Source organism: Ursus americanus, chromosome 13 (assembly GCF_024610735.1).
Source record: "Ursus americanus isolate L20-20 chromosome 13, mUrsAme1.1.p, whole genome shotgun sequence".
NCBI classification, from domain to species: Eukaryota; Metazoa; Chordata; class Mammalia; order Carnivora; family Ursidae; genus Ursus; species Ursus americanus.
The window spans coordinates 2545858-2573203 of record NC_142139.1 but is presented as its reverse complement, the minus strand read 5'-3'; the positions used below and the strand labels follow the sequence as shown (position 1 = coordinate 2573203).

Sequence of the window (27346 nt, the reverse complement as noted above, 5' to 3'; positions counted from 1 at the left end):
GGATGCTGACTTGGACCCACTTTGTGATGGGCGGAGCAAACTACAGATCAGGAAACATTTGGGAGATACAAATAGCAGGGCTTTTTGTTTGGATTTGAGAAAGGGAGATTACTCCTAAGTTTTTAGCGGATGCAGCTGGCAGGATCATAGTACCATTTACTGAAATAGCACTCAAGAATGGGTTTCAGGAGGAAAGTATAAGTTCAGTTTGAGTTCTGTCAAGTTCAAGGTGACTTTTATATTAAAATGAGAAATTACTTATAAAAGCCTGGAATGCAGAAGAGAGTTCTGGACCTGAAATAAAATTTGCAAATTTTCAGCCTTGGGAGTAAATGAGAAGACACAGTATGAAAACCCCGAATCAAAGGTAGAGGAACCAGAAGCATTCTGTTAGGGCAGAAGAGGCGCCATTGTACAGAGACTGAGGAGAGGGGGCCAGATAGAAGGGTGTTAGGAAAACTAACATAATGTTCTAAGATGAAAGCAAAGGAATGCAGCAGCTTCCCATTTGGTTTTCTGATGGGATTTGCTTTTTCTTCTAGAACTGCACAGTTGCACGCAATTGCTTCAGGTTCAACTCTGTGTGCTTTTTTACTGAAGAACTGATTTTATTCTCTTTTTTTCCTTTCCCGCCCTCATTAAATGTTCTTTCAAATTTAATTTTCTTTAAGTTCCTGTTTAGATCACTTGCAGTCTTTCATCTGAAAATGATCACTTTCATTCAGAGCATTTTTAGTTTTTCTGTTTCAGATCATTCTGTATAATGCTACCACCTCAGATAGTTTCAGCTTTCAGAACGTGACCCATGCAATATACTGCCCTCACACCTCACATGATTGCCTGCGTACCATTGTCCTTCCATCTCTACTCCCACATGCAAGACCATAACTTGAGCTAGTTGTTACTGACAGTTGTTCCTTTTGCTGGATCTTCTACCCTGGAATTCTCCTTTCCCATCTTATGCTCTCTCATTTTTTCTACCTTTTCTACTTTTCATTTTCATCAAACCTCTTTGCAATGATTGCTAGTCCCAATCTCTTTGCGCTCTTACTTCTTTGTTTCATCCTAGTCTGCCATCTATATTTTGCATTAACCTTCTTCCTTATCTAATTTAAAACCCATTTTACATAGGTATTCACAGAACTCCACAATTTCTTTTAAACCCTTGATATCTCCTGAAATAATCTTATCAGATTCTCAGCTACTTGTAAGCCCAGTTGTACTTTTCTCTCACTCCTCTTTCTTACATTCATTTAAAAAGGGGGGGGGGGGTGCCTAAGTGGCTCAGTCAGTTAACTGTCTGCCTTCGGCTCCAGTCATGATCTCAGGGTCCTGGGATCAAGCCCCACATCAGGCTCTCTGCTTAGCAGGGAGAGCTTCCTCTCTCCCTCTCTCTCAAATAAATAAATAAAATCTTTTTAAAAAATGTGTCAGACAATGTGTTAGTCATTAGGGATAACTGATGAAAAAAATGTACGGTCTGACCCTCAGAACTGTGCTATCTTATTCTTAGTTAATCTGTTGGAAAATAAAAATTACATCATAATATTGATGGTGCCCACCAAAATTTTATATTATTACTTAATCTCAGCAGGTCCCATGATGTTACAAATAATCCCAAATCAATTTTCTGTTCTTTCTTCATAGTGATGATTCAGAACATTTCTGCTTTTCTCAAGTTTCTGAACTCAGTTGCAAAACCTTGTTTTTGAACCAGAGTGCCAAGACAATTTGTCCCTAGCTCCCAATTTCCCCTTCACTTCAAAATTTCTTTATATCTTCATCCAAGCTTTTCCTTTTCCTAATCTGTGTCAGAAGAAGGGTCACTTCTTTCTTCCGAAGGTAAAACTTTCCATCTGTTTTTCCTGATGCACATGGGAGAAACTCTAGACAAAAACACAAGATGACATGAAATTCTTATTTAATGTGTTGTTTTATTACACCCTTATTCTGTTGTATAGATCTGGTAATTATGTAGTTAATGCAGAGTTTGAAAACCTCTTACAGTACTATTAGTACTATAATATCTTTAGTGGACTGTATTCTTTTGTTATGAAACATTTTGTTAATCAAATGTAAAGTGGATTTGCTTTGTTTTACTCAGAAAGACTGGTGGTGGTAGCTGAACACTGTGAACGGAGTCTAGAAGACTTGCTGCGAGAGAGGAAACCCATGAGGTACTGTGTAATATCAGGACAATTAAATGAAAAGCAGAAATTGGCAAACAAAAAGGCATAACAAGAAACTGCAGAGTTTTCGTTTCTTCTGTTACTTGTTTAATGATAAAATCCAGGTGCAAATTTTTATTTTAGGAAATTTAATTCACAGGCCTCGTAGAAATTCAACACTGACATTGTCCAGCGATCAGTTTTTGTGAGGTAGGCATTTTCCAAAGTGTGACAAAAAAATTTCCTAAAGAGGATATATATGAAAATTTGAAATGTTTTCAGTACTAAGCATTTTTCTAGCTGAGATTAAGAGTATTTTCCTGGGAGTGGTACTACTAACAGGAGGCTGGTATTCCTAGGGACGCAGTGAACTGTGTTAAGGAAAGGCCATGTTGAAGAGTAGAGAGAAATAATAATCATAGCTTAGGTAGAATCTAATGATAGAGTTTAAATTCAGTTATTTCAATGACTCAGTAACTTTACTTTCTGTCTCAGGCATTCTTGGCAAGAAGAGTGTATGGTATGTATGTTATTACAAATATGCTACTAAATGAATTTCTTTACACATTTTCTGAAATTATCTTAAAATCATGAAAAATATCCCTTTAATGAATAAATAAAGTTGCACTAAGCCAATGAAAAATGCTTGCCACAAGTCTTTATAGAATTATAATTATCCATCCTCTTTTAAGGAAATATTCTCATTCTTGCTCATTGCTTTTTAATCACTCTTATATACTAGATGAAAAAAATTTTTTTCAAAGGAGGAAAAATGTGTATATTGCTAAATGGTAGTTATTTAATAAAAGCAAAACAAGTAAACTGAATAAAAATACTTTCCTTGATACTTTAAATGATTTAAGTGTTCTCTAGAATGAAAGATGCAGATACCAAGTATACCCACCTTACTTGCTTCTTTGGAAGAGTCTAATCTGACCATACGTAATAAAAGTGACTTTTCTATATATTTAGAAATAGCTTAACCTTATTTAGTGAATTTGTTTTTATAATTATAATTTTTACATGTCACAATCTTTGATTTTATGGTTTTTAAGAACGTATTCTGTTTACTAGTTCTAGAATGATCAAAACTTACAGTGATCGATATAACTCTGGTTGGGGGAAGGAGTAATGTAAGAACTGATTCAAAATAGCCTTGAGGAGGGGTGCCTGGGTGGCGCAGTCCTTAAGGGCTGCCTTCGGCTCAGGGCGTGAACCTGGCGTTCTGGGATCAGAACGTCTGGGAGCCCCACGTCAGGCTCCTCCACTGGGAGCCTACTGCTTCCTCTCCCACTCCCCTTGCTTGTGTTCCCTCTCTCGCTGGCTGTCTCTCTCTCTGTCAAATAAATAAGTAAAATCTTTTAAAAAATAGCCTTGAGGTAACTGTCTGGAGTAATTGGCGCATGTTCTTGCTAAACTTGTCAAAATTCACCGAAATATACACTTCAGATCTTCAGATGTGTGTGTTTCACCTAGGTAAATTATGCCTCAGTTAAAAAAACAAAACAAAACAAAATAAAACAAAAAACCTGATCCAGTATTTACTTGGCTTGAGTTCTAAATCCCTCATATAGCAACAATATTATGTTGTTAATGAAGGTACTTGATCCAATGGCATACCTATTTGTATTTCCTTCTTTCTATAAGAACAAATGGTATGAATTAGTTGTACTGCTTAACCAATACTTCACCACTTAGTGTTTTAAAAACAATAAACATTTATCATTTCATATAATTTCTCTGGGTCAAGAATTCAGGAATGAATTAGCTAGATGGTTTTAACTTAGGATCTCATGAGGTTGCAGTCAACTAGGGCTGTAATCATCTGAAAGCTTGACAGGTTGGATGATCTAAGATAGCTCACTCATTTCTTGACAGTTATTGACAATAAGCTTTAGTTCTTCCCCATCTTGAGGGCATTTTGAGACTGGTTTCTTGTCTATCCTCACAACATGGGGTTGGCTTCACTCAGAGTGAGCAATCTAATAGAGAAAAGAAAGCAAGGTGGAAGCTGCAACGCCTTTTATGATCTACCCTCAGGAACCACACACCATCATTTCTGCAATTGTCTATTGGTTACAGAAGTCAGCCATTAAATCTATTCAGTGTGGAGGGAACTTCATAGGAATGTGAATCTCAGAAGTCAGGGGTCAAGGGGATCACCTTAGAAGCTGGCTATCACAGAAGGCTTAGAGATCATACAAGTACTTAAAAAAAACAAACAGGAGTGAAATACTTACCAACATTCACACTGACTGAGAAATAACTAAAATTCTTAAAATTATTCAGTATTGATTTAGGCTACTTGAGACAGAAGAAAAGAAGATGTTTATACTATGAAGAGAAGGTAGAGTATTAAGGGAATATCCAGAAGTACTAAAGGCGGATATGGTCTTCATGGACATGGCTATACTAAGATCAGAATTGATCCACATTCTGAAAATTGATGTTACCTATGGGTTTGTGCTCCCAGCCATTCTGGAGGACCCTATAAATTGCAACTAGAGTAGTTCTCTGGTCATCAGGGTGGTAGTAACTAGAATGTTCTTTCTGATCTTGAAATTTCCCTCTCTGCCCATACTTGTCCTTCCTTTGCTTACTAATAAAACTGATGCAGAAGAGAGAAGCTGGTGACTCAGAAGACAAATTCCCATTTTCATCATTTTACTTCAACTCTCTCCTTTTACTTTTTTAAAAAATTTCTATTGTAGTATATAAAGATACAATTGATATTGCTTTGCCAATAAGATCAAATCTATTAGCTTGTGGAAAGTTTTATTTTTCTGTGTTCACATCCTTTATCCTTGTTTTAGGTATAAATCTGATAGCACTGAACACTAGTAGTGTCAGTAGTATGAAGGTGCTAAGAAGCCACCTTCCTGGGGCACCTGGGTGGCTCAGTCGTTAAGCATCTGTCTTCAGCTCAGGGCGTGATCCCAGAGTCCTGGGATCGAGGCCCGCATCGGGCTCCCTGCTCTGCTGGGAGCCTGCTTCTTCCTCTCCCACTCCCCCTGCTTGTGTTGCCTCTCTTGCCGGCTGTCTCTCTTTCTGTCAAATAAATAAAATCTTTAAAAAAAAAAAAAAAAAAAGAAGCCACCTTCCTTCAGTATGTCTTCATGAAAATAAAATCTTACCGATGGAAGCATATTCTTTGAGTAGATAGATAAACATGAATAGGATTAAATGGCAAATTTCATATTATCTTTCATGCCATTTACATTTCCAATAGTCTTTTTCATTTATGTAAAATAGACCATACAGTAGTTTTTATGGTTCTTTGTAATTTCTTCAAGTAAGATATATTTAAACATTTGTGTAAGTAAAGTACTATTTTCTAATCATTCCGATAACAGACTAAAATTCAGTATTTTCCTTATTCATTTTGGAATATAACATTCAGCACTTACTGCCTTTGAGTAGACATGATTCTATCAGGTTCATTTCAAAGTTGTTATCTGATCCATCCATCTAAATTAGCTTTGTTGAAAACTATTTGACTTTCCACATATTTGGATTACATTAGTCTCCAGTAACAGAGCAGATTTCATGTGCAGAGTTGCTGTGCTGTAATTTTAATTAATTCTATAACTTGTTTATGGAAAGTGAGAAGATGTTCTTATGGCTTATAAATCACATAAATTTCCCCTACTGCCAAAAGTAAGCACCCTGCACCTGTAAGAGAGGCTGATGCAAAGTAAACAGGAAATCTATTTAGATGGGCTTGCAATTTGAGACCCATGATTTTCACTTGTCCATCTGTCTCTAACTGTTGTAAAACTGTAAGCTGCCAGTTGTCTGGTAGTTATTTGCAGCTCATTGTCTAAACTTAAACATCATCCAAGGCATATATCTTACTAGATTTATATTTTGAAGAAAAATTTAACTCTTGTAAAATTGGTGAGACGGGGAGTAGGGAAATGAAAACTAGAAACTTAGAGAAGTGTCTAGCGTCAATTTACTCACTTTTTTCGTAACACATTTAATATCATTGAACAAAGCAATATTGTACTAAAACATCATAGTAGTAATTCGTATTACAAGTATAAATTAAAGACTATCTTGAGGTTTCAGATCCCGCTAGAAAATCAAGCATCTTCTTCTTCTTTTTTTTAATCATTTTAATGACCCAAAAACTCTTTTGAGAATTCGTGTTATCCAAACAGAAAATAATGATTTTGTGCTGTGACCTGGAGGTATTTATCAAGTCAGTCTCTTATAAAATAATGTTATTTGTACAGATAGTTTGCTGATCTGGTTTCAAAAAGAAAATTCATCATTTTCTTTAGAGTTTATTCAAGCTTGGATATGAGGAATTAATTTTTGGAGAATGCTGCTCTCCTTTCAGTGGCTTTTATATGTTACTTGTGCCAGAGTTTGATCTTGCCAATATTTCTCTCCAGTTTCAGTTAAATGATCAAAATTATTTGTTGGAAACATAGAAGCATGGAATTCAATTAAACTCCTATAACCAGTAGGTTTCAGAAAACAAAGTGCAGCATTTGGAAGGTTTGTTTAAAGTCATCTCATATTTGGTTTCTGTGAATCTATTTAATTGCTACCTTAAAGCCATATTCAAGATATTGAACAGTGGGGAAATTTAAATCTCAACTCCTTTCTGAAATATTTTCCGAGAGTATTAAAAAGAGAGACATACCTTCATCACTCCTATTAGAGCAAGCATGAGGAAATTGTTTGCTTTTAAGTCTAGGTGCTATTTGGAAAGTATTTCCCTTTTGTGTTAGTGTTATTCTGAGATGTACTTTTGCCTAATCTGTAACAGTGTCAGCAAGTGTAGTTCATAGACAGATATTCAGCAGAGTTTTGGCACTTGGAGTAAAGTTTCTGCATTGTCCTTAAATTTGCAAGTGAAGGCGGGGTGAGTAGTGCAGGCATGTTTCTTTAATAAAACGTTTGTCATATGTTTTTAGGGTTATGGTTTTGAAAATTTACCAGAGAACCATCAACATAGCAGAGGTTATACATGGTTATACATGGAGACTTTGATGGGAAGCAGGCTGTGTCTGCAGCTGTTCACTAGCTTGATGGAAAACATGATCTGACTTACTCGGATGAGTAAGTTTTATTTGCCCCTATTAAAAGATTGCCTCCTCACTGAATTAGATAATCCAAAGAATTTTAGACACATTCTAGAGTGCAGTCTATAGATGGATAATGACCCACGGGTCTCACAGTCCTCAGAAATGGATACTAGATATTCTTATTTTAGAAAATAACCTGATAGTGGTAGTTCAGGCTCTCATACAGTTTTTGTTTTCCCTTCAAGGTCCTAGTTTCAAAATTCATTTGAAATTATTATAGTGTAGTCAAGTAACTTAGAGATTTATATAACTGATGTATATTTTTCTTCCTATTTTACTTGTTTTAAGGATGGAAAATAATACCTAAGATGCTCTTCACTCACGCTTGGAATCTTGCTTTCTCCCTCCCCTGTACCTTTTATCCTATTAGCCGTCAGGTATCATTAATACAATCTTGGTTGTATTTCTCACATCTCTACTGTTTTTTACATTCTTTAGTTCAGGCCTTCATTAACAAACTGCTTGACTGTAGCATTACAACATTCTCCTAGCTGCTCTTCCTGCTGTTAGTTGTTAGTATACTCTGTTACTACTTTCTGCTGCTATATTATTATTTTTAAAGATCAGTCCATTCCCTATTCAAAAACATTAGGTGGCTCTCCATTTGTGTGTGTGGGGGGGGTGCATTTTATAGGCGTAGGATCTGACTTCATTCAAACTCTCTAAGTTATTTCCAAGTAGTGTCTAAATTATGCCAGTAGTTTTTATTGTTATCTATAGATTGTTGAGGAGATGGGGCACCAGAGAACTGAAATACAATATGAAGACTGAACTGTCCTTTTGTCCAAAAGTGTATCTCCAATCTTTGGCATGATGTATAGCACTTCTTTAAGTTATTCTTACCTCCCTCTCTCTAGATCATACCAGTGAACCAAAGCAAAAACTTTATTTTCCTACTCCAAATTTCTTTGTACAGAAGAAAAAAGAAAGAAGAAAAAAAATTTCTTCTTATTACATTGTGTCTCTCCAGTCGTAAAGTGCCTTTTCTGTTTTAGCTTGTAATTGTTTGCCTGCAGAGGTGCCTGGGTGGCTCAGCTGGTTGAGCATCTGCTCGTGGTTTCAGCTCAGGTCATGGTCTCAGAATCATGAGATTAAGCCCCACGTCAGGCTCCACACTCAACGGAGAGTCTGCTTGAGATTCTCTCTCTCCCTCTGCCTTTGTCCCTCCCCCTGTTCACACTTGTGCACACTCTCTCTTTCTCTCAAATAAACAAAATAAAAGATAATTGTTTGCTAGCAATCATAGAATTAAGGAAGCTATGATTTGCTTTCCCTAACTAACCATACATTTTTAACATGCATACTATAATTTTTTAATTTTTCTGTCTCCTAAAATTGTCATCATAAGAGTTTCCATATAGCTAATGTGTTGTAAAAGAACAATTGAATGAACTAATTGTGTTTTTAGGTTAGTCGTGCAGTTAAAGCTATATTTCCCTATTATCTTCCTTTTAATCATGTGCCATAATTTTATTTCCCAAACTAGTTTCGGTGAAAGTCTGATGCAAATGTTATCATGGTGATTTGTTTATTACTTTCTTGGAAATATTTTTTAAAAAATAGAATGAGTAAAAAAAATTGTTCATTTCCTTACTCACGGCTCTGGGGAAGAATCTAAACTCATTTAAGGATGTTGGCAGAATCCATTTCCTTCCAGTGATAGGACTGACATTCCTATGTCCTTGATTACTATCAACCAGAGGCTGCTCTCAGCTTCTGGGACCCATCTGTACTCCTTGTCATGTGGCCCCCTCCATCTCCAAAGTCAGCAATGAAGAATCTCCCTCATCACATCTCACTCATGCCTGAAATCTCTCATATTTCCTCTGTCTCTAACCTCTAGGTCCAGATTTCAAGGACCATGTGATAAGGTCAGGCTCACTCAGTCTCCCTTTCTTAAAGTCAACTGTGCCATGTAACAGCTTGATCATGGGAGTAAAGTCCATCATATTCATAGCCTTGGGGGTTATACGGGGTGTATATCAGGGAGCAGGGATCTTGGGAACCATATTAGAATTCTGCCTACCGCAGTTTGGTCATTGGGGAAAAATTGGGGAAAATTTTTTAGTCTTATAGGAAGTACGATATTTGGTGTTTGTTTTTTTTTTTATCAGTAAGTCATTGTAGCTGAGATGGTGGTAACTGTGATGTGTCAGGTATCACCAAGACCACTCCCAGTTTCACTGATTAACTGGAAGCATTCAGAGGACTTAGAAGTCATATACTCAATGGTTACACTACACTCTTTTTTTTTTTTTTTTTTTTTTTTACAGCAAAAGGAGACAAAACAAAATAAAGAGAAAATAAAGGGGCAAAGAATAGAGGAAAGCAGCCACATGCTTTCCACATTCCTCTCCTGGGAGAGTTGTAAAGGATGTACTTAATTCCAAGAGCAACAAATTGTGACAACGTGTGCCAAGTGCTGCCCGTTAGAGAAGCTTGTCTGAGTCTAGAAGTGGAGGGTTATTGGGGGTTGGTCACAAAGGCACGTAGGGCCTGTGTGGTTGTGGTTACTGATGCTCTATAGACCCTCAGAAGGAAAGCAGGTGTTCCACATAGATCACATTGTTTGCACAAACTCTCTCTCTAGACAAGCTAGAGTGGTTCAAGGCCTCAAATGGGCAAAACACTCTTTTTTAAAAGATTTTATTTATTTATTTATTTGAGAGAGAGATCACAAGCAGGGGGGAAGGGTAAAGGGAGAGGCAGACTCCCTGCTAAGCAGGGAGCCCAATGTGGGACTCAATCCCAGGAACCCAGGATCACGACCCGAGCCAAACGCAGGCACTTAGCCGACTGAGCCACCCAGGTACCCCTGGGCAAAACGCTCTTATGAGTAGAACATTTCCAAGAATACAATTCCCAGGAGCCCATGAAGGGCCGGTGAGGAAAATAGGCACTTTGGGGGAATGCACAAAGAGACTGATGAGATTCTTTTTTGAAGAGGTGTTAAAACAGATTTTATAGCCACTTCCAGCAATTCATGAAGTATGTTATGACTTTGTAAACTAAGAGTTGCTAATCTTGTTCGGTTGGGTTTGTGTAAAGACTTTTTTTTTTCATTCATCAGTGAGGTACTAGCTTTCTATTGCTGCTATAACATTGCCACAAATTTAGCAGCTTAAAACACACAAATTTATTATAGTTCTGTAGCTCAGGAGTCTGTTGGACCTGGCTGGTTTTTCTGCTTCAGGTCTAACAAAGCCAAAACCAAGGTGTCAGCAGGGCTATATTTCCTTTGGAGGTACTAGGGGAGAATTCATTTCCAGGCTTATTCCAGTTATTGGTAGAATTTAGTTCCATATGGTTGTAGGACTGACATCCCCATTTCCTTACTGACTATTGGCCAGGAGTTGTTCTTAGATTTTAGAGGCCACCAGCATTCCCTGACGCAGGGCCCCATTTCTTCATCTTCCAAAGCTAGTAACAGCAGGTCCAGTCCTGATGCTTTGAATCTCTGACCTCTCCTGTCTTTTCTTCTGGTGCTCTTTCTGACTGACTTTTCTGCTTTGCTCATCTACTTTACGGGCTTCTATGGTTACATTGGATTCACCTGGATAAATCAAGGGACTGTCTCTATTTTAAGGTTAACTGATTAGCAATCTAATTCCGTCTGCCAAGCCCCTTCACAACAGTACCAATCCTAGTGATTGGTTGAATACCCATGTGACAAGAATATTGGAAGGATTCTGCCTACCATATTCTTTATACAGGTAAATACTAAGTTTTGCCTCCTCACTTACATCTTAATTTCATTTTATTAATTACACTTCAATTTCTAAGGAGAGAAATAATTAAGCAATGTTAATTCCTTTAACAATTATAAGCATGTTTAACCTCTGTTTTCTTGATGACATTTTTCTGAGTCACTCAAATTGCCAGTTATCCTCAGAAAAAAAATAATCAAAATATAATAAAGTTTAAATTCAAACTTTGTTTAAAACTTCTGTTTTCCAGAATAATAATCAAGAGTAAGGGAAACCCCTGATATGAACAAGTATTTTAATAAAATAAAATTCCTGTTGGGAAAAGGAACTACTTCAATGTCCATATGCAAAAAGAATGATCAGAGAATGCATAAATATGTTGATATCGAATGCTGACCTGTTATTTCTTCAGTATGTGAGGCAAGAACACTTTAATAAATTAACTCATGAGTTGCACTGACTTCAAGGGAACACTTTGAATTTTATTCTGTGGTATTATCTATGCTCATAAAAGACAGAAGAGCAACAAAATAGTAATGAAATTAGTACAGTTTCCTATTGGGAAATGTTTGAAAAGCAGAAACTCCTGAGTTGATAAATTATAAGGTGTCAAGACATAAAAGGACTACAATTAAAGAAGCACTTGGAGTCAGAGGTTCAGGGTTGTTGTTTTTTTATTGTTTTATTTTGTCTTAGTCTTTGTTTTTGTATATATATATATATATAAAGTATATATATGATTGTGGTAGAGATTACAATATGCATTTTTAATTTATCCAACTTCCATGAAATAATATTATGGCACATTTAAGGTAGGAATCTTAGATAATATCCTTCTCTTCACCCTCCTCTCATCCTTTAGATATTATTGTCATTCATTATGCGATTTATATTTACTTTTACATGTAGTATAAATATGACTAAACATTGTTATTGTTTTTTGCTGTAAAAGATGTCTCTAAAGACCATAAGAAATGAGGAAAAAAATTCTTTTACATTTAACCATGTATTTGCCATTTCCTGAGATCTTTATTCCTTTGTCTTGATCCAGGTTTTCATCTGGTATTATTTTTCTTCAGCCTGAAAAACTTACTTTAAAATGTATTTTAGTGCATGTCTGATGTGGACAAATTCTCACAGATGGTGATTATCGAAAAATATCTTTATATCACCTTAATTATTTTCTTGGGCAGCACTTTATTATAAAAAATTCAAAACATAGCAAAGTCAAAAGAATTGTACAATATACCTATATTCTACAATTAACATTTGGGCCAGTTTTTGTTTTATCACGTATCTATCCATCCTACAATCTGGTTATTAACCCGTCTTATTATTTTGATGCATTTCAGAGTAAGTTGCAGATGTGAGTGTCCTTCATTCCTAAATCTTTCAGCATGTATATCATTAACTAGAATCCAATATGTGTTTATGTTTTCTTTTTAAGTAAACTTTACATTCAGCAAAAGTACAAAAACTTATATCTGTCATTTGATGAATTTTGTCAAATGTATTTAGCTCTGTAACCCAAATACACATCAAGCTTAGATCACCACCATCATCCTAGAAATTTCCCTCATACCCCTTCCTGGTAAATCTTTACTGTTCACCCCAATCCAACTCTCAGAGGCAACCAGTTTTCTCATTTTTTTCACCCTAGATTAGTTTTTATTCTAGCACTTTACATAATTATAATTATACAGTATATACTCTTTATGTAAGGCTTCTTTCACACATCCTAATGTTTCGGAGAGTCACTTATATAGTTTCATGTATTATAATCTATTTCTTTTTATTGCTGAGGTGTATTCCAGCTTATGAATATGCCACAATTTCTTTAGCAATGTTCTGTTTGTGAACTCCTGAGATATTTCCAGGTTTTTGGTCTTTATAACCGAAGTTGTTGTGAATGTTCATGTAAGTCTTTTTCTGTGAGCAAATGTTTTCTTATCCCTGGATAAATATGTAGCAATCAAATAGATGGCTTATGGGGTAGGTATATGATTGTTATTGTTAGAAACCACCAGACCTTTTCTAACGTGTTATACATTTTACATTTCCTAATAACAATGTATGAGAGTTCTAGTTCGTCCATATCCTTGCCAGCAGTTGGTGTTTTTTTTCTTTGACTTTTAGCCATTGTAATGAATATAAAGTGGTATCTCATTGTAGATTTAATTTGCATTTTCACAATGACTAAAGATGTTGGGTACTTTTCATGTATTCAGTGGGCATTCGTATCGTGACTTACAAATCTGTTCAGTCTTTTGGTCTCATTTTAAGTAAATTATTTGTCTTTTTATTATTGATTTATAGGCATTCATTGTATATTCTCTCTATTCTCCATACATATACTTTTTAAGATTTTCTTTTGCAGTCTGCCTTGGCTAGTTATTTTTTTAATGTATATCGATGAGCAGAAGTTATTTATAATGAAGGCTAATGTATCAAATTTTTCTTTATGGATATTACCATGTACCTTTTTTCAGAAACCTTTGCCTCCTTCCCAGCCATGAAGACATTCTCATATGTTTTCTTTTAGAAGCATTATGGTTTTAAAATTTATATTGAATCTCTGATCTCTCTCAATAGTAAGTGACTTTAACGAGGTAACAGGAAACAAGGCCAATATAAAAATACTAATAATAAGATAATAATACCTATGAGTCTGTTTCTGTTTTGTTTTGTTTGTACATTTGTTCTTTAGATTGAAATACAAATAATACTGTATTTGTTTTTTTCTGTCTGACTTATTTTACTTAGCATAATACCCTCCATGTTGTCCATCCATGTAGTCACAAATTGCAAGGTTTTATTCTTTTTTATGGCTGAGTAATATTCCATATATATATATATATATATATATATATACCACATCCTTTTTTGTCCATTTATCTGTTGATGGACGCTTAGGTTGCTTCCTATCTTGGCAATTATAAATAATGCTGCAGTGAACATAGGAGTGCATTTATCTCTTTGAGTAGGTGTTTTCATTTTCTTTGGATAAATACCACAAGTGGAATTGCTGGATCATTGGTAGTTCTATTAATTTTTGAGGAAACGCCATACAATTTTCCACAGTGGTAAAATCAATTTACATTCCCTTCCTCCATGTCTTTGGAAACACTTGTTATTTTTAGTTTTCTGTTAAAAAATAGCCAATTTGACAGGTGTGAGGTCATATCTCATTGTGGTTTTGATTTGCATTTTGTTGATGATAAGTGATTTGAGAACCATTTCATGTGTCTCTTGGCCATTTGTATGTCTTCTTTGAAAAAAGGTCTACTCATGTCCTCTGCCCATATTTTAATCAGGTTGTTTGTTTGTTTTGATATTAAGTTGTTCAAGTTCTTTATTGTGGATAAACACTTCTTTAATGTTTTTTGTTCATTTTTATTTAATTCCAGTTAGTTAACATACAGTGTAATATTAGTTTCAGGTATACAATATAGTGATTCAAAATTTCCATACAACACCTGGTGCTCATCTTAACTAGTGCCCTCCTTAATCTCCATCACCTGTTCCACTCATTCACCCACCCATCTCCCCTCTGGTAACCATTAGTTTGTTCTCTATGGTTAAGAGTCTGTTTCCTGGTTTGCCTCTCTTTCTCTTTCCTCTTTGCTCCCTTGTTTCTTGAATTACACATAAAAGTGGAATCATATGGTATTTGTTTTTCTCTGATTGACTTACTTCACTTAATACTCTCTAGCTCTGTCCGTGTCATTGCAAATGACAAGATTTCATTCTTTTTTATGGCTTAGTAATATTCGTGTGTGTGTGTGTGTGTGTGTGTGTTAAGAGAGAGAGAGAGAGAGAGAGGGAGAGACTTGGGCTCTTTCCATAGTTTGGCGATTGTAGATAATGCTGCTATGAACTTCAGGGTGCATGTATCCCTTTGAATTCATATTTTTTATTCTTTGGGTAAACACCTGATAGTGCAATTGCTGGATTGTAGGGTACTTATATTACAAAGCTGTAGTGATCAAAACAGTATGATACTAATACAAAAATAGACACATAGATCAATGGAACAGTAGAAAACCCAGAAATAAACCACAATTATATGGTCAGTTAACCTTTGACAAAGCAAGAAAGAATATCTAATGGGAAAAAGAGTCTCTTCAACAAATGGTGTTGGGAAGACTGGACAGCAACATGCAAAAGAATGAAATTGGGCCACTTTCTTACACCATACACAAAAATAAATTCGAAAAGGATTAAAGGCCTAAATGTGATACATGAAACCATAAAAATCCTAGAGGAGACACAGGTAGTATTTTGACACAGCCTTTTTGATATCAGCCATAGCAGCTTCTTTCTAGATATGTCTTCTGAGGCAAGGGAAACAAAAGCAAATATAAACTATTGAGACTTCATCAAAATAAAAAGTTTCTGCACAGCAAAGGAAACAATAAACAAAATTAAAGGGCAACCTACAGAATGGGAGAAGATACTTGAAAATGACATATCTGATGAAGGGTTAGTATCCAAAATATATGAAGAACTTATCGAACTCAACACCCAAAAAACAAATAATCAAGTTAAGAAATGGGCAGGAGACATGAATAGCCATTTCTCCAAAGACATACGGATGGCTAATAGACACATGAAGAGATGCTCAGCATCACTCATCATCAAGGAAATACAAATCAAAACTACAATGAGATATCACCTCATACCTGTCAGAATGGCTAAAATCAACAACACAAGAAACAACAGGTGTTGGTGAGGTTGTGGAGAAGTCTTACACTGTTGGTGGTAATACAAACTGGTGCAGCCACTCTGGAGAATAGTAGGGAGTTTCCTCAAAAAGTTAAAAGTAGAATGTGTTTAATGTTTTAACCAAAGACGATCATTTTGATTGAACAGAGGATGATCCTCTCTCTGCATAGATGTGGGCTGTAGGTGTAATTGCTAGCATAGTCGGAACTTTTCTCAGAGAGCAAGATTAGATCTGATCAGTTGCTTTAATAAGTACTTTTTTTGAGCACCCCTGGACAGCAAAATAAAGCATGGGAGAAATTATGTTTGTTTTAAAACAGAATTGAGAGTAGAAGTTGCCAACTGTACTTCTCTATCATAGAATAAGCCAAATGTGTCCCCCATAAAATTTTAAAATTTGGGCAAGTCTGCTCAGTGAACTTGTCAAAATATCAAAACTATCCCCCAGATACCTAAATGAGTTAACTTGTCGAAAGGCGTTTTTAAAAATTATTGGTCTAGATGTCACAGTGCTTTCCAAAACTATTTCAGTTTTGGCATAATTAAAGGTTAGACGATCTTTCAAACAATAAGTGGCCAAAATTTCTTGAAGCTATTTCTGGATGGAGGGTCATGTCATCAGTATGTTAGAGGACCTCTCTCTGCAGCGTCAGGAGGCATACATCTAGTTCACCTAAATCACGCTAAGAAGGGAAAGACTATCCTTGGCTCTTTGTCTTTTCTCCTTAAAGCAGATGTTTGCCCTGACAGAGAGGGCTAGTTTTTCTTTTTCTTTTTCTTTTCCTTTTCCTTTTCCTTTTTCTTTTTTTTTTTTAAGACTTTATTTATTTATTTGACAGAGATAGAGATAGCCAGCGAGAGAGGGAACACAAGCAGGGGGAGTGGGAGAGGAAGAAGCAGGCTCATAGCAGAGGAGCCTGATGTGGGGCCCGATCCCACAACGCCGGGATCACGCCCTGAGCTGAAGGCAGACGCTTAACCGCTGTGCCACCCAGGCGCCCCCTTTTTCCTTTTTCTTTTTCTTTCTTTCTTTCTTTCTTTCTTTCTTTCTTTCTTTCTTTCTTTCTTTCTTTCTTTTTTTGGTTGAAGTATAATTAATAATACATCACATTAGTTTCAGGTATACAGCATATTGAGTCCACAATTTTATACATTGCTCAGTGCTCCTTTTTTTCTTTGTCTTATAATAATGTATCCTTAAAGGCTTTTTAAGGAATGTTAAAAAGCCCCAAGATAATATTTGTGTCATATAGTTTGGCACATAAGTGATTATTGTGTGTGTTATGAAAAAATTCTACCAAAAAATTTGTTAACAGAAACTGATTTTAATAGAAACTAAGATCATGGTTGGTGGTGCGGTATTTATACCTATAACTTTTCCTTTCCTCTTGGTAACTATTGCATTTGAAAAATTGTGTCTATAGTTAATTGGCAACTTTTTTTTTAGGAGCTCTCTATATAAATGAGTTCTCCCTACATTTTCGGAAGTCTGTACTACACATTTGGTATATACTGAGGGAATGATGTATAAGGAGTTAAATAAGTTAATGACATTAGCAACAGTTTTTAAGAACTTTAAGAAATTCTTTATGTAGAGCACTTTAAAAAATTTTTTATTTAAAATTCAATTTAATTAATATATAGTAGATTATTAGTTTCAGAGGTAGAGTTTAATGTATCATCATTTGCATATAACACCCAGTGCTCATTACAAGTGCCCTCCTTAATGCCCATCACCCAGTTACCCCATTCCCCCACCCAACTCCCCTAAGTGGAACACTTTTAAATTTAAACATTTAATTATATCATTCATGACCAAAAGGGATAGAAAAAGGAAGGGACGCTGTATTTATTGAACACATACTATGTTCTAGTTACCTTGCTACATGCTTTTCATAGGTGACTTTAAAGTTATTCATCCTAGTTAGTGAGTTACCTAAGGTTTACAAAATATCAAATGTCTTCGAATGTTAGAAGCCATGACCAAATGTAGCGTAAACAGTGAATTGTGCCTCTAATAGGCCTCTTCTCACTGTGGCCTTTCTTTGAACAATAGTACTCTGGAATCTGCTTTTCTGATAGGTGCTATTCAAAAAGTACAAAATCTTTCCTGGCAATGAGCTGCTTTAAATTGCTAAGTTCAGGGAGTTCTATAATTATCAGCCTATCTTGTTGACTCCATGGGTATTGCTTTGTTGCCTGGCATCTTTATCAAACTAGAAACCAGAGAACCCAGGCCTTTCACTTTGGCATACAAAGAAACAAGCAAAACTGGTTTCATTATAACCAAAATCTGTCAGTATGGTTGACCCTGAACAACTCAGGGGTTAGGGGCACTGACCCTTTATGTAGTCAAAAACCCACGTATAATTTTGACTCCCCAAAAACTTAACTACTAATAGCCTACTGTTGACTAGAAGCCTCATCTGTAACATAAACAGTTGATTAACACATATTTTGTTATGTTATATGAATTATACTGTGTTCTTATGATAAAGTAAGCTAGAGAGGAGAAAATGTTATTAAATCATAAGGAAAATACACTAATAGTACTATATTATATTTGTTGAAAAAAATCCTTATATTAGTGGGCCTGCACAGTTCAAACCTGTGTTGTTCAAAGGTCAACTGTATACTTATGGCAAAGTGGGTTTTCTTCCAAGATGTTTGGAGCAGAGAAATGAAAACTCCATATACAACTTAGGGTTTATGCATTCTTATTCCATCTTAGCCTTCTCAGCCGTCTATTATAAATATTTATTCAAATGCAAAGTTTAGTTTGGAAATTATTTTTATCATAAATATTCAGGACCTCAGAGGGGAAGGACTAAACAAAAATAATGATAGCAGCACCATAATTGCCAATTTTGTGCAATAACTGTGTGCCAGACATTGTCCTAAGCACTCTACAATGATTTTCTTATTTCTTCCTTATAGAAACTCTGTGATGGAATTTACTACTATTCCATTTTCTGTGTGAGGAAACATAGGCTCCTATAAAACATCTAAGAAGTTAAGTAATTTTCTCCTGGTCATGCAACTACAGGCATACCTCGGAGGTATTGTGGGTATGGTTCCAGACCACCTCAATATAGCGAGTCAAATAATGTTTTGGTTTCCCAGTGCGTATAAAAGTTATGCTTACACTATACTGTACAATAGGTGTGCAGTAGCATTATGTCTAAAAAATGTGCAAGCCCTATTTTAAAAATACTCTTGCTAAAAAAGGTTATCACTGAACTTGCAGCGAGTCATAATCTTTTTGCTGGTGGGGAGGGTCTTGCCTCGATGTTGATGGCTGCTGACTGATTAGGGTAGTGGTTGCTGAAGGTTGGGGTGCCTGTGGCAATTTCTTTAAGACAACAATGATGTTTGCCACATTGTTTAACTCTTTGTTTGACAAATGCTTTCTCTGTAGCATGCAATGCTGTTTAGTAGCACTTTACCAACAGAACTTCTTTCAAAATTGAAATCAATCCTCTCCAGCTCTGCCAGTGCTTTCACACCTAAATTTATGTACTATTCTAAATCCTTTGTTATCATTTCAACAATCTTCACAGCATCTTCATCAGGAGCAAATTCTTTCTTTGCTCATCCATAAGAAACAACTCATCCATTAAGTTTTGTCATGGGATTGCAGCAATTCACATTTTCAGGCTCCACTTCTATTTCTAGTTCTCTTGCTATTTCCACTACATCTGCATTTACTTCTTCCACTGAAGTCTTGAACCCCTCAAAGTCATTCACAAGGACTGGCATCAACTTTTTTCAAACTCTTACTCATGTTGATATTTTTACTTCTTCCCAGGAAGAGGCATGGAATGTTCTTAATGGCATATAGAGTGGTGAATCCATTCCAGAAGGTTTTCAATTTCCTTTGTCCAGATCCACCAGAGGAATCACTATCTATGGCAGCTATGGCCTTATAAAATATATTTCTTAAATAATAAGGCTTGAAGTTGAAATTATTCCTTGATCCTTAGGCTAAAGAATGGAAGTTGTGTTAGCAAGCAGGAAAATAACATGAATTTTATAGTCCATCTCCTTCAGAGCTTTTGGGTGATCAAGCTCATTGTCAATGAGCAGTAATATTTTGAAAGGAATCTTTTCCTCTGCAGTAAGTCTCAACAGTGGGCTGAAAATAGTCAGTAAACCATGTTGTAAGTAAATGTGCTGTATCCAGGGTTTGTTGTTGCCTTTATAGAGCTCAGGCAGAGTAGATTTACCATAATTCTTAAAGGTCCTAGGACTATCAGGATGGTAAATGAACATTGTCTTCAACTCAAAGTGAACAGCTGCATTAGCCCCTAACAAGAGAGTCAGCCTGTCCTTTGGAACTTTGAAGCCAGGCATTGACTTCTCCTCTCTAGCTATGAAAGTCCTAGAAGGCATCTTTTTACAATATAAAGCTATTTCATCTACATTAAAAATTATTCAGTGGAGTCATCTTTATGAATTATCTTGCTAGATGTTCTGGACTACCTGCTACAGCTTCTACGTCAACACTTGCAGCCTCACCTTGCACTTTTATTTTATGGAGATGGCTTCTTTCCTTATTAAACTTCTTGAGCCAACCTCTGCTTTCAACATTTCTTCTGCAGCTTCCTGACATCTCTCAGCCTTGACAGAATTGAAGAGAGTTAGGAACCTTGCTTTATATTAGGCTTTGACATGAAGGAATGTTGTGGCTGATATGATCTTCTATCCAGACCACTGAAACTTTCTCCATAGCAGCAATAGGCTGTTTTGTGTTCTTATCATCCGTGTGTTCACTGGAGTAGTACTTTTAATTTCCTTCAAGAACTTTTCCTCTGTATTTACAACTTGTTTAACTGTTTGGTGCAAGAACTCTGGCTTTTGGCCTATCTTGACTTTCAACATGCCTTTCTCACTAAGCTTAATCACTTCTAGCTTTTGATTTAAAGTGAGAGATAGGTGCCTCTTCCATTTGAACACTTAGAAGCCACTGTAGGGTTATTAATTGTCCTAATTTCAATACTGTGTCTCAGAGAATAGAAAGGCCCAAGAAGAGGGAGAGAGTCAGGGAATGGCCTGTCAGTGAAGCAGTCAGAATATACACAACACTTACCAATTGTTTGTCATCTTATATGGGTACAGTTTGTGACATCTAAAACAATGACAAGAGTAACATCAAAGATCACTGATCACAGATCACCATAGGAAATATAATAATAAAGAAAAAAATTTGGAATATTGAGAGAATTACCAAAATATGACACAGAAACATGAAGTGAGCAAATGTTGTTGAAAAAATGGCACTGCCAATAGACTTGCTCAACACAGTGTTGCCACAAAACTTCAATTTGTGAAAAAAAAAAAAGGCATAATATCTGAAGTGCAATAAAGCACAGCACAATAAAATGAGACATGCCTGTAATAAGTTGTAAGAGTTCCATATCCTCCCCTAATGATGGCAAAATGGTCATAACAACTCTAACTTCATATCCTCACAGTCTTCCAGAGAGGAGCAAGCCATTTTTATCAGTTGTTATTTAAGTCTTGGGATTTTCAGTCAGACCAATTTAAGAACAATTACTGTGGCTAGGAGAAAGTGATTGATGAAGGCCTGAGTCACATTTCTACTCCTAAAGACAGAACATATAAACTAAGGAATATAGGAGGGAGATGGAGCCAGAAATGAAAATTGTAAATTGTCTTTGGAAGAAGGGGGCATGGATGCCAGGGAGGGAAACAATAAATATCCACTGTATTTTTAAGGTATAGTAACTAATGCTGAGAGCAGTTCCTTTAACACACCTGTCACAGTGATATAGCTGGAGCTCAAAACCTCTCTTTTGACTTCACTGTCTATACTGTTAAACACTGAGAGGCCATATAATGTAGTGGTTAAAGACCAACCTGCTGGGTTTGAATCTCACCTCCACCATTTACTCGCTTGGTTAATTTATGTAACCCCTCTGTGCTTCTATCTTATCACCTTCTAGGATAGTGAAATAATAGATGTGAAATAGTTATATCAGCACTGATAAGTATGATTTATCTAAGTGTTTCCTCTTAGTGGCTGTAGTGGTAACAGTATTCGTATAAGTACTATAATATACTAAATGATTATTGGATATTATCAATAAGCATTCCTTGTGGAATAGTCATAGCCTATCTATGATGACCAGTTATGATTTAGATTATGATTAACCTATGCAATGACCATTACATACTTCTTCATTAAGTACATATGTTTCAGACACTGGGCTAGGTGCTAGTGAATCTGAAGATGAAAATATAAAGTCCTGAGGCGCCTGGGTGGCTCAGTCATTAAGCATCTCCCTTAGTCTCAGAGCGTGATCCCGGCATTCTGGGAGTGAGCCCCACATCAAGCTCCTCCACTAGGAGCCTGCTTCTTCCTCTCCCACTCCCCCTGCTTGTGTTCCCTCTCTCGCTGGCTGTCTCTCTCTCTGTCAAATAAATAAAATCTTTAAAAAAAGAAAATATAAAGTCCTAATCTTTAGAGAGATTGCTGGCTAGTGAGTAGACAGAGTTATAATAAGTTATAATAGTTATAATATATACAATATATATAATATATTATAATTACGATATATCATTTTTTGATAAGTGTGTACTAGAAGAATATGCAAGTTATCTTGGAGACGTAGTACCTCACAGCCAGGAGAATCCAGAAGAGTTTTACTAAGGAAATAATGCTTGTGTTGAATTTTAAAGAATGTGTAGGGGTCATCCATGTGGACCAGATAGAAGGGCAGAGAAAACAGCATGTGCAAAAAGGCGTTGATATGTAAGCAGATGAATAAAGCAGATGTAGAGCGTCCATGGGAGGAGAGGTGAAGGAGATGAACTTGGAGAGCTAACTAGTAAAAGCATCCATCAGAGAACAATGAGATTGCTTTGTCTATTTTTCTTTATGAAACAGTTTTGGAGGGTAGAAGTGGGACAGTCTTGTTTAAGATGACAAGTCATAAATATAGGTTGCTATTTCAGACAGTGACTTAATACGAAAACAAAGTGGTCATATGAAGAGTGACTGATACCCTACTTATAAATTCCTCCCAGATTACCTAGGAAAGAGAAAATGTGGTTTTCTCTCTTCTAATCATCTAAGTTAGTGAAAGTCGTAGCTCTCCTCTGCAAGCAGTCTGTTTCTGGTCAATGCATACTGTGACTGACCATATGCTGACTGTACTTCCTCTGTTCATGTTAGTGTGTTCACTAGCTAGACATTTTGTCAGTTGTGGGTGTCACCTGTCTTAGGTGACAGGACATAAGAAAAGCATTCGTGTCTGCTTCGTACAGCATTTACATCCGTGTCCAAATGCAGGTAAGGGCTTCAAGATCGTCATGATAATAACTGGACATTCCCAGATCTGCCAGATACGTCTTAGACCCAAACGAACAAACAAACAAACAAAACAATTTGCATGTTTTAATGTGCTTCCTATTAGTTTATGCCACAAATTTTCATTTGTTCTCCGATAATGACAGTTTTAAGAATATGACACTGATTAAAATCTCGGACTCTGTATTATTGTTTATTTCCTTGTGAAATTTCATTGTAAATGTGTCCACCACTTTCCTGGCAAAAAACTATATTGTGCTTAGCTATTAAAAGTCTGAAGGAGAAAATGTCCTTCAACAGATGAATGGATAAACAGGTTAGTAAAATACTAACCACTCAGCAGTAAAAAAAAAAAAAAAAAAAAATGAACTGGTAATGCAGGCAACAACATGGATGAGTCTTAACATCATCCGGAGTAAAAAAAAACTAGATACAAAATAATGCTGTAGTGTTCCATTTATTTGAAACTCTTGAAAAGGCTAATTTAATCTAGAATGATAGAAAACTGGTCAGTGGTTGCTTCGAGCCACGGGTAGGATATCGAGATTATCTGGGAAGAGGAACAAGAGAATCCTTTCAAGGTGGTAGAAGTGCTCTGTTTCTTGACTATGGCAGTGCCCGTAGTCATATATACATTTGTCAAAACTCTTCTAGTGGTACATTTAAAATGAGTGGTTTTTATTGTATGTAATTTAGCTAAAAATCATTTAAGAAAAATATGAAGGAGAATTACTCTGTTTAGTCAGGTCATGATGGAGAAAAACAAGTCCCCTTGGTGTCACGTGCATCTTTATAAACAACTATACTAGTTTCTTATGGCTGCTGCAACAAATTATCACAAACTGAGTGGCTTAAAACACTGGAAATTTATTCTCTCACAGTTCTGGAGACCAGTAGTCAGAAATCAAGGTGTTGACAGGGCCCACTCTCTTTAGAGGCTCCTGGGAAGAATCCTTCCTTGCCTTTTCTAACTTTGGTGGCTATCAGCATTCCTTGGCATCTTTGGCTTGTGATCACATCACTCCAGTCTCTGTCTCCATCTTCATATCTCCTCATTTGTGTGTGTCTCTCTTATAAGAACACTTGATATTAGATTTTGTGTCCAGCTGGATAATCCATGATGATCATATGCAAAGACCTTTTTTTCCAAATAAGGTAATATTCATAGGTTCTGGGGATTAGGATGTGGACATTTTGGGGCATAGAGAGTGGGGCCCCATTTAGACTACATCAACTAATATTATTATTCATTAATGGAAGGCTTTTCTATGAGTTAGTAAAATAGAATTGTCCTTCGCCTTTTTAAACAGTGTTCTGCTATTATTATGTGATTCTGTGTGTGTGTGTGTGTGTGTGTGTGTGTGTGTGTGTGTGTGTGTGTGTGTTACACATACATACACACACTACTCTCTTTTCTATAGCTTCCTGGAATTAATCTAACTTTCCTTGTGTCATAGTGTTAAGATCAGAGACTCTAGTTGAAGTTTAGGAGAAATAGAACTGACATTCAGGTGATTTGTCTTGGGAAAAAGGAACTATGTAGGTAAGCAAAGCTCCCTAGACTTCTACTTTAGGTTTGAAGACAAAGGCCCAACTATTAATGTTATCTTGCTTTATTCTGTCTTCTTTATAATATATCATAGGAACTTTGCAAGGTTGATAGAATTTAAAAAGTAGTTAAGAATAAAATTTGAATTTTTTATATTCTTTGATCAAAATAGCATCACTGTATCACCCCAATTCTGACAAATAGAATAGAAACTGTGAATAGGAAATTTTCATCAACCAAATCTCTTATAATTTGCTTAAGACAGACCAACACATCATTGAACTGAACATTTCAGTTTGACAGACTTTTGTTTGCCCTATGCTGTCTTGCAAACATGGAACTAAACATGTGCATAAAATGCAGGGCCTCTCCTGTTCCCTTGTTTGTTGTGATGGGTTGGGGGTAGGGTAGCAGATAGCCTAAAAGGAAAATGTTAATCTCAAATCAAAATTCTGAACAATAATAGGAAGTTGTTCATTCTTTTTCAGGCTGTAATATGTAAATAAATTTAATAAAAAAAAAAAAAAACTTCAGAATGAGCTAGTACAGATCCAAGCAAACACGAGCCACCATAGGTTCTGCCTTAGAGAAAAGTTACAACTTTATATGGTCCCAAATGCTGCCAGGGCCTGGGAAGTGAGATCTATTACCCAGTGTGTTTGCACTGCCAATATTAGTAACTATGGTGAAAGAAATGTTTTTGGAGTGTCTGTGCCAAGATAGTATAGCTGCTTGGGAAAAGAAAAATTGATGTTGCAGAATTAACCAGCTCACCCTGGGATCCTCCAATCCTGCTTATCAAATGTCTATTTTTTTCTCACAGATAAATTAGAAAACCATTTTGCTGATTTTTATTGTGTCATGCAAATAGTTGGAGAGCCCAGTTTACGATCTTTGTTAATTTATGGAACACAGATAGAGAAATAGACGGTAGGTAGGTTGGTAGCTAGGTAGGCAGGTAGATGGATAGATAGATAAACAAAATGTTACACAATTTATTATAGAAACCCTGGGGGGGTTTTGAGAAGAACTTGGGCTTTTTGTTTACTTTGTTCTGCTTATTCTGTGCAGGACCAATAGCTCATTGATCTCCATTCAGCCCCTTTTTGGTGTTACATTTCCCACTTTATACATCTGCAGACTGAGGCAGGATGAAATTGGGACATTCTCCAAGCAAAGCAAGTCAGTGACAGAGTCTCCTGGCTTTATGTCTGAACCTCAAACCACTAGACTATGCTTTCCATATGTATTTTTGATCTTATCAAATTAAGTTTGTGATGAGAAAGGAACGTTATCTAGTATTCGAGTTGGAAAATTAATTCCCCAATTTATTGTATCCCATTGAGAATTAGTCACATTCCAGATTTATAGTTTTCAACTTTTTTTCTTTTTTGAGTGAGAACCAAGTTGTAAAATATGCCTAGTCTCACAATTTAGGGACAGATGGACTGATTTTTTTTTAGGCCTATTACAAAATAATCTTTAAGCAGTTAATCAGTGCAACTTCCATTTCAAAACATCTGAAGCAAATGAATTATTAAATTATTAAATTTAGCATGGATGGTTAACCTTTCAGGCTAAAACATGTGTACCCAGTATTGAAATAAGTTATTTCCTTTTTCAATTTCAAAAACTTTCTTTTTTTCTCTTTAGAAAAAAAAAATTGCTCTGTTAAATAGTGCAGTATTTTTAACAAAATGTTAAAATTTAATAAGTGATAAGTGGAAAATTATAAGAGCCTCAAAGACATTAGCTCACCACCGAAAATACCCCCTTTCCAAATTCAGAATTATAGACCAGTGAGCTATTAAAAAGTATATACTACTTGAGCTCTATTGTCTTGAGGCTACAAAAGGAGAGTTTAGGTTGAAGATAGCACAGGGTTATACAGTTGTATTATTATCTGAACATCAGTCATTAGTATTTCATTTTTCCTCTTTATTTCCTAAATCACACAGTAGTTAACTAGTTTTCATCTGTGTTTACTCTCCCTTAACATTTTACTTCAGGCTGATACCAAGTAAGGAAAGTTTTAGACCAAAAGGAAAATTTCTGTGGGAGTGATCAGGTTTTATAAGGTGAAAGAACATCTTGAACTCATAGAATCCAGAAGTGTGTTTCCTCCCTTGGTTTGCTGACAGTATGGGTATTTTGGCTTGTGGAGTGGCCCTTAGAAATATCATGGATTATGGATCAGAGGAAATAGCATATGTGGTTTTAGTTACCACCTATTGTGAATGACTTCCAAATCTATCTCAGCAACCCTGACCTCTTACTCTCTTTCTTGGCCTCTGTTTCTTGCAAGCTGAATCACATCTCTTCTTGGAAACATTGCAAATACCAGAAAGAACTGATGGTTTGATGCTGATAAGTATTTATCCTTATTTCTTTTTTTAACACCTTTATTGAGGTATAATTAATATACAAGGAAACTACAAATATTTAATGTATACATTTGAGTTTGGATATATGAATACACCTGTGAAACCATCACTGCAATCAAGGTAGTAGACATATCCATCACCTCTTAACAGTTTCCCTGTGTCCTTTTTATTTTTGTGTGTGATAAGAACACTTATCTACACTCTTAACAAATGAGATCGACCTTCCTAACAAAATTTTAAGTGGGCAATACAGTATTGTAACTATTCACACTATGTTATACAGCAGATCTCTAGAACTAGTATTGCACAACTGAAACTTTAAATCAATTGATTTTCCTCTCTCCCCATTCCCTGGTAACCATTTTCTTCTCTCCCCAGTCC

General features: G+C 35.9%; 1 protein-coding gene across 3 annotated transcripts in view; it reads left to right on the top strand.

The window, feature by feature from the left end:
- The window catches only part of TBCK (TBC1 domain containing kinase), a 199202-nt gene that overhangs the window by 15696 nt on the left and 156160 nt on the right, over window positions 1-27346 (top strand). For 2 of the 3 annotated variants that reach the window (XM_045799213.2, XM_087866381.1), the window contains one exon: window positions 2105-2177. The exons of the other annotated variant lie outside the window; for it this stretch is intronic. In XM_045799213.2, coding sequence (XP_045655169.1) covers window positions 2105-2177 — 73 coding nt within the window. The remainder of the gene's footprint in view (window positions 1-2104; window positions 2178-27346) is intronic. 3 annotated transcript variants of the gene reach the window in all.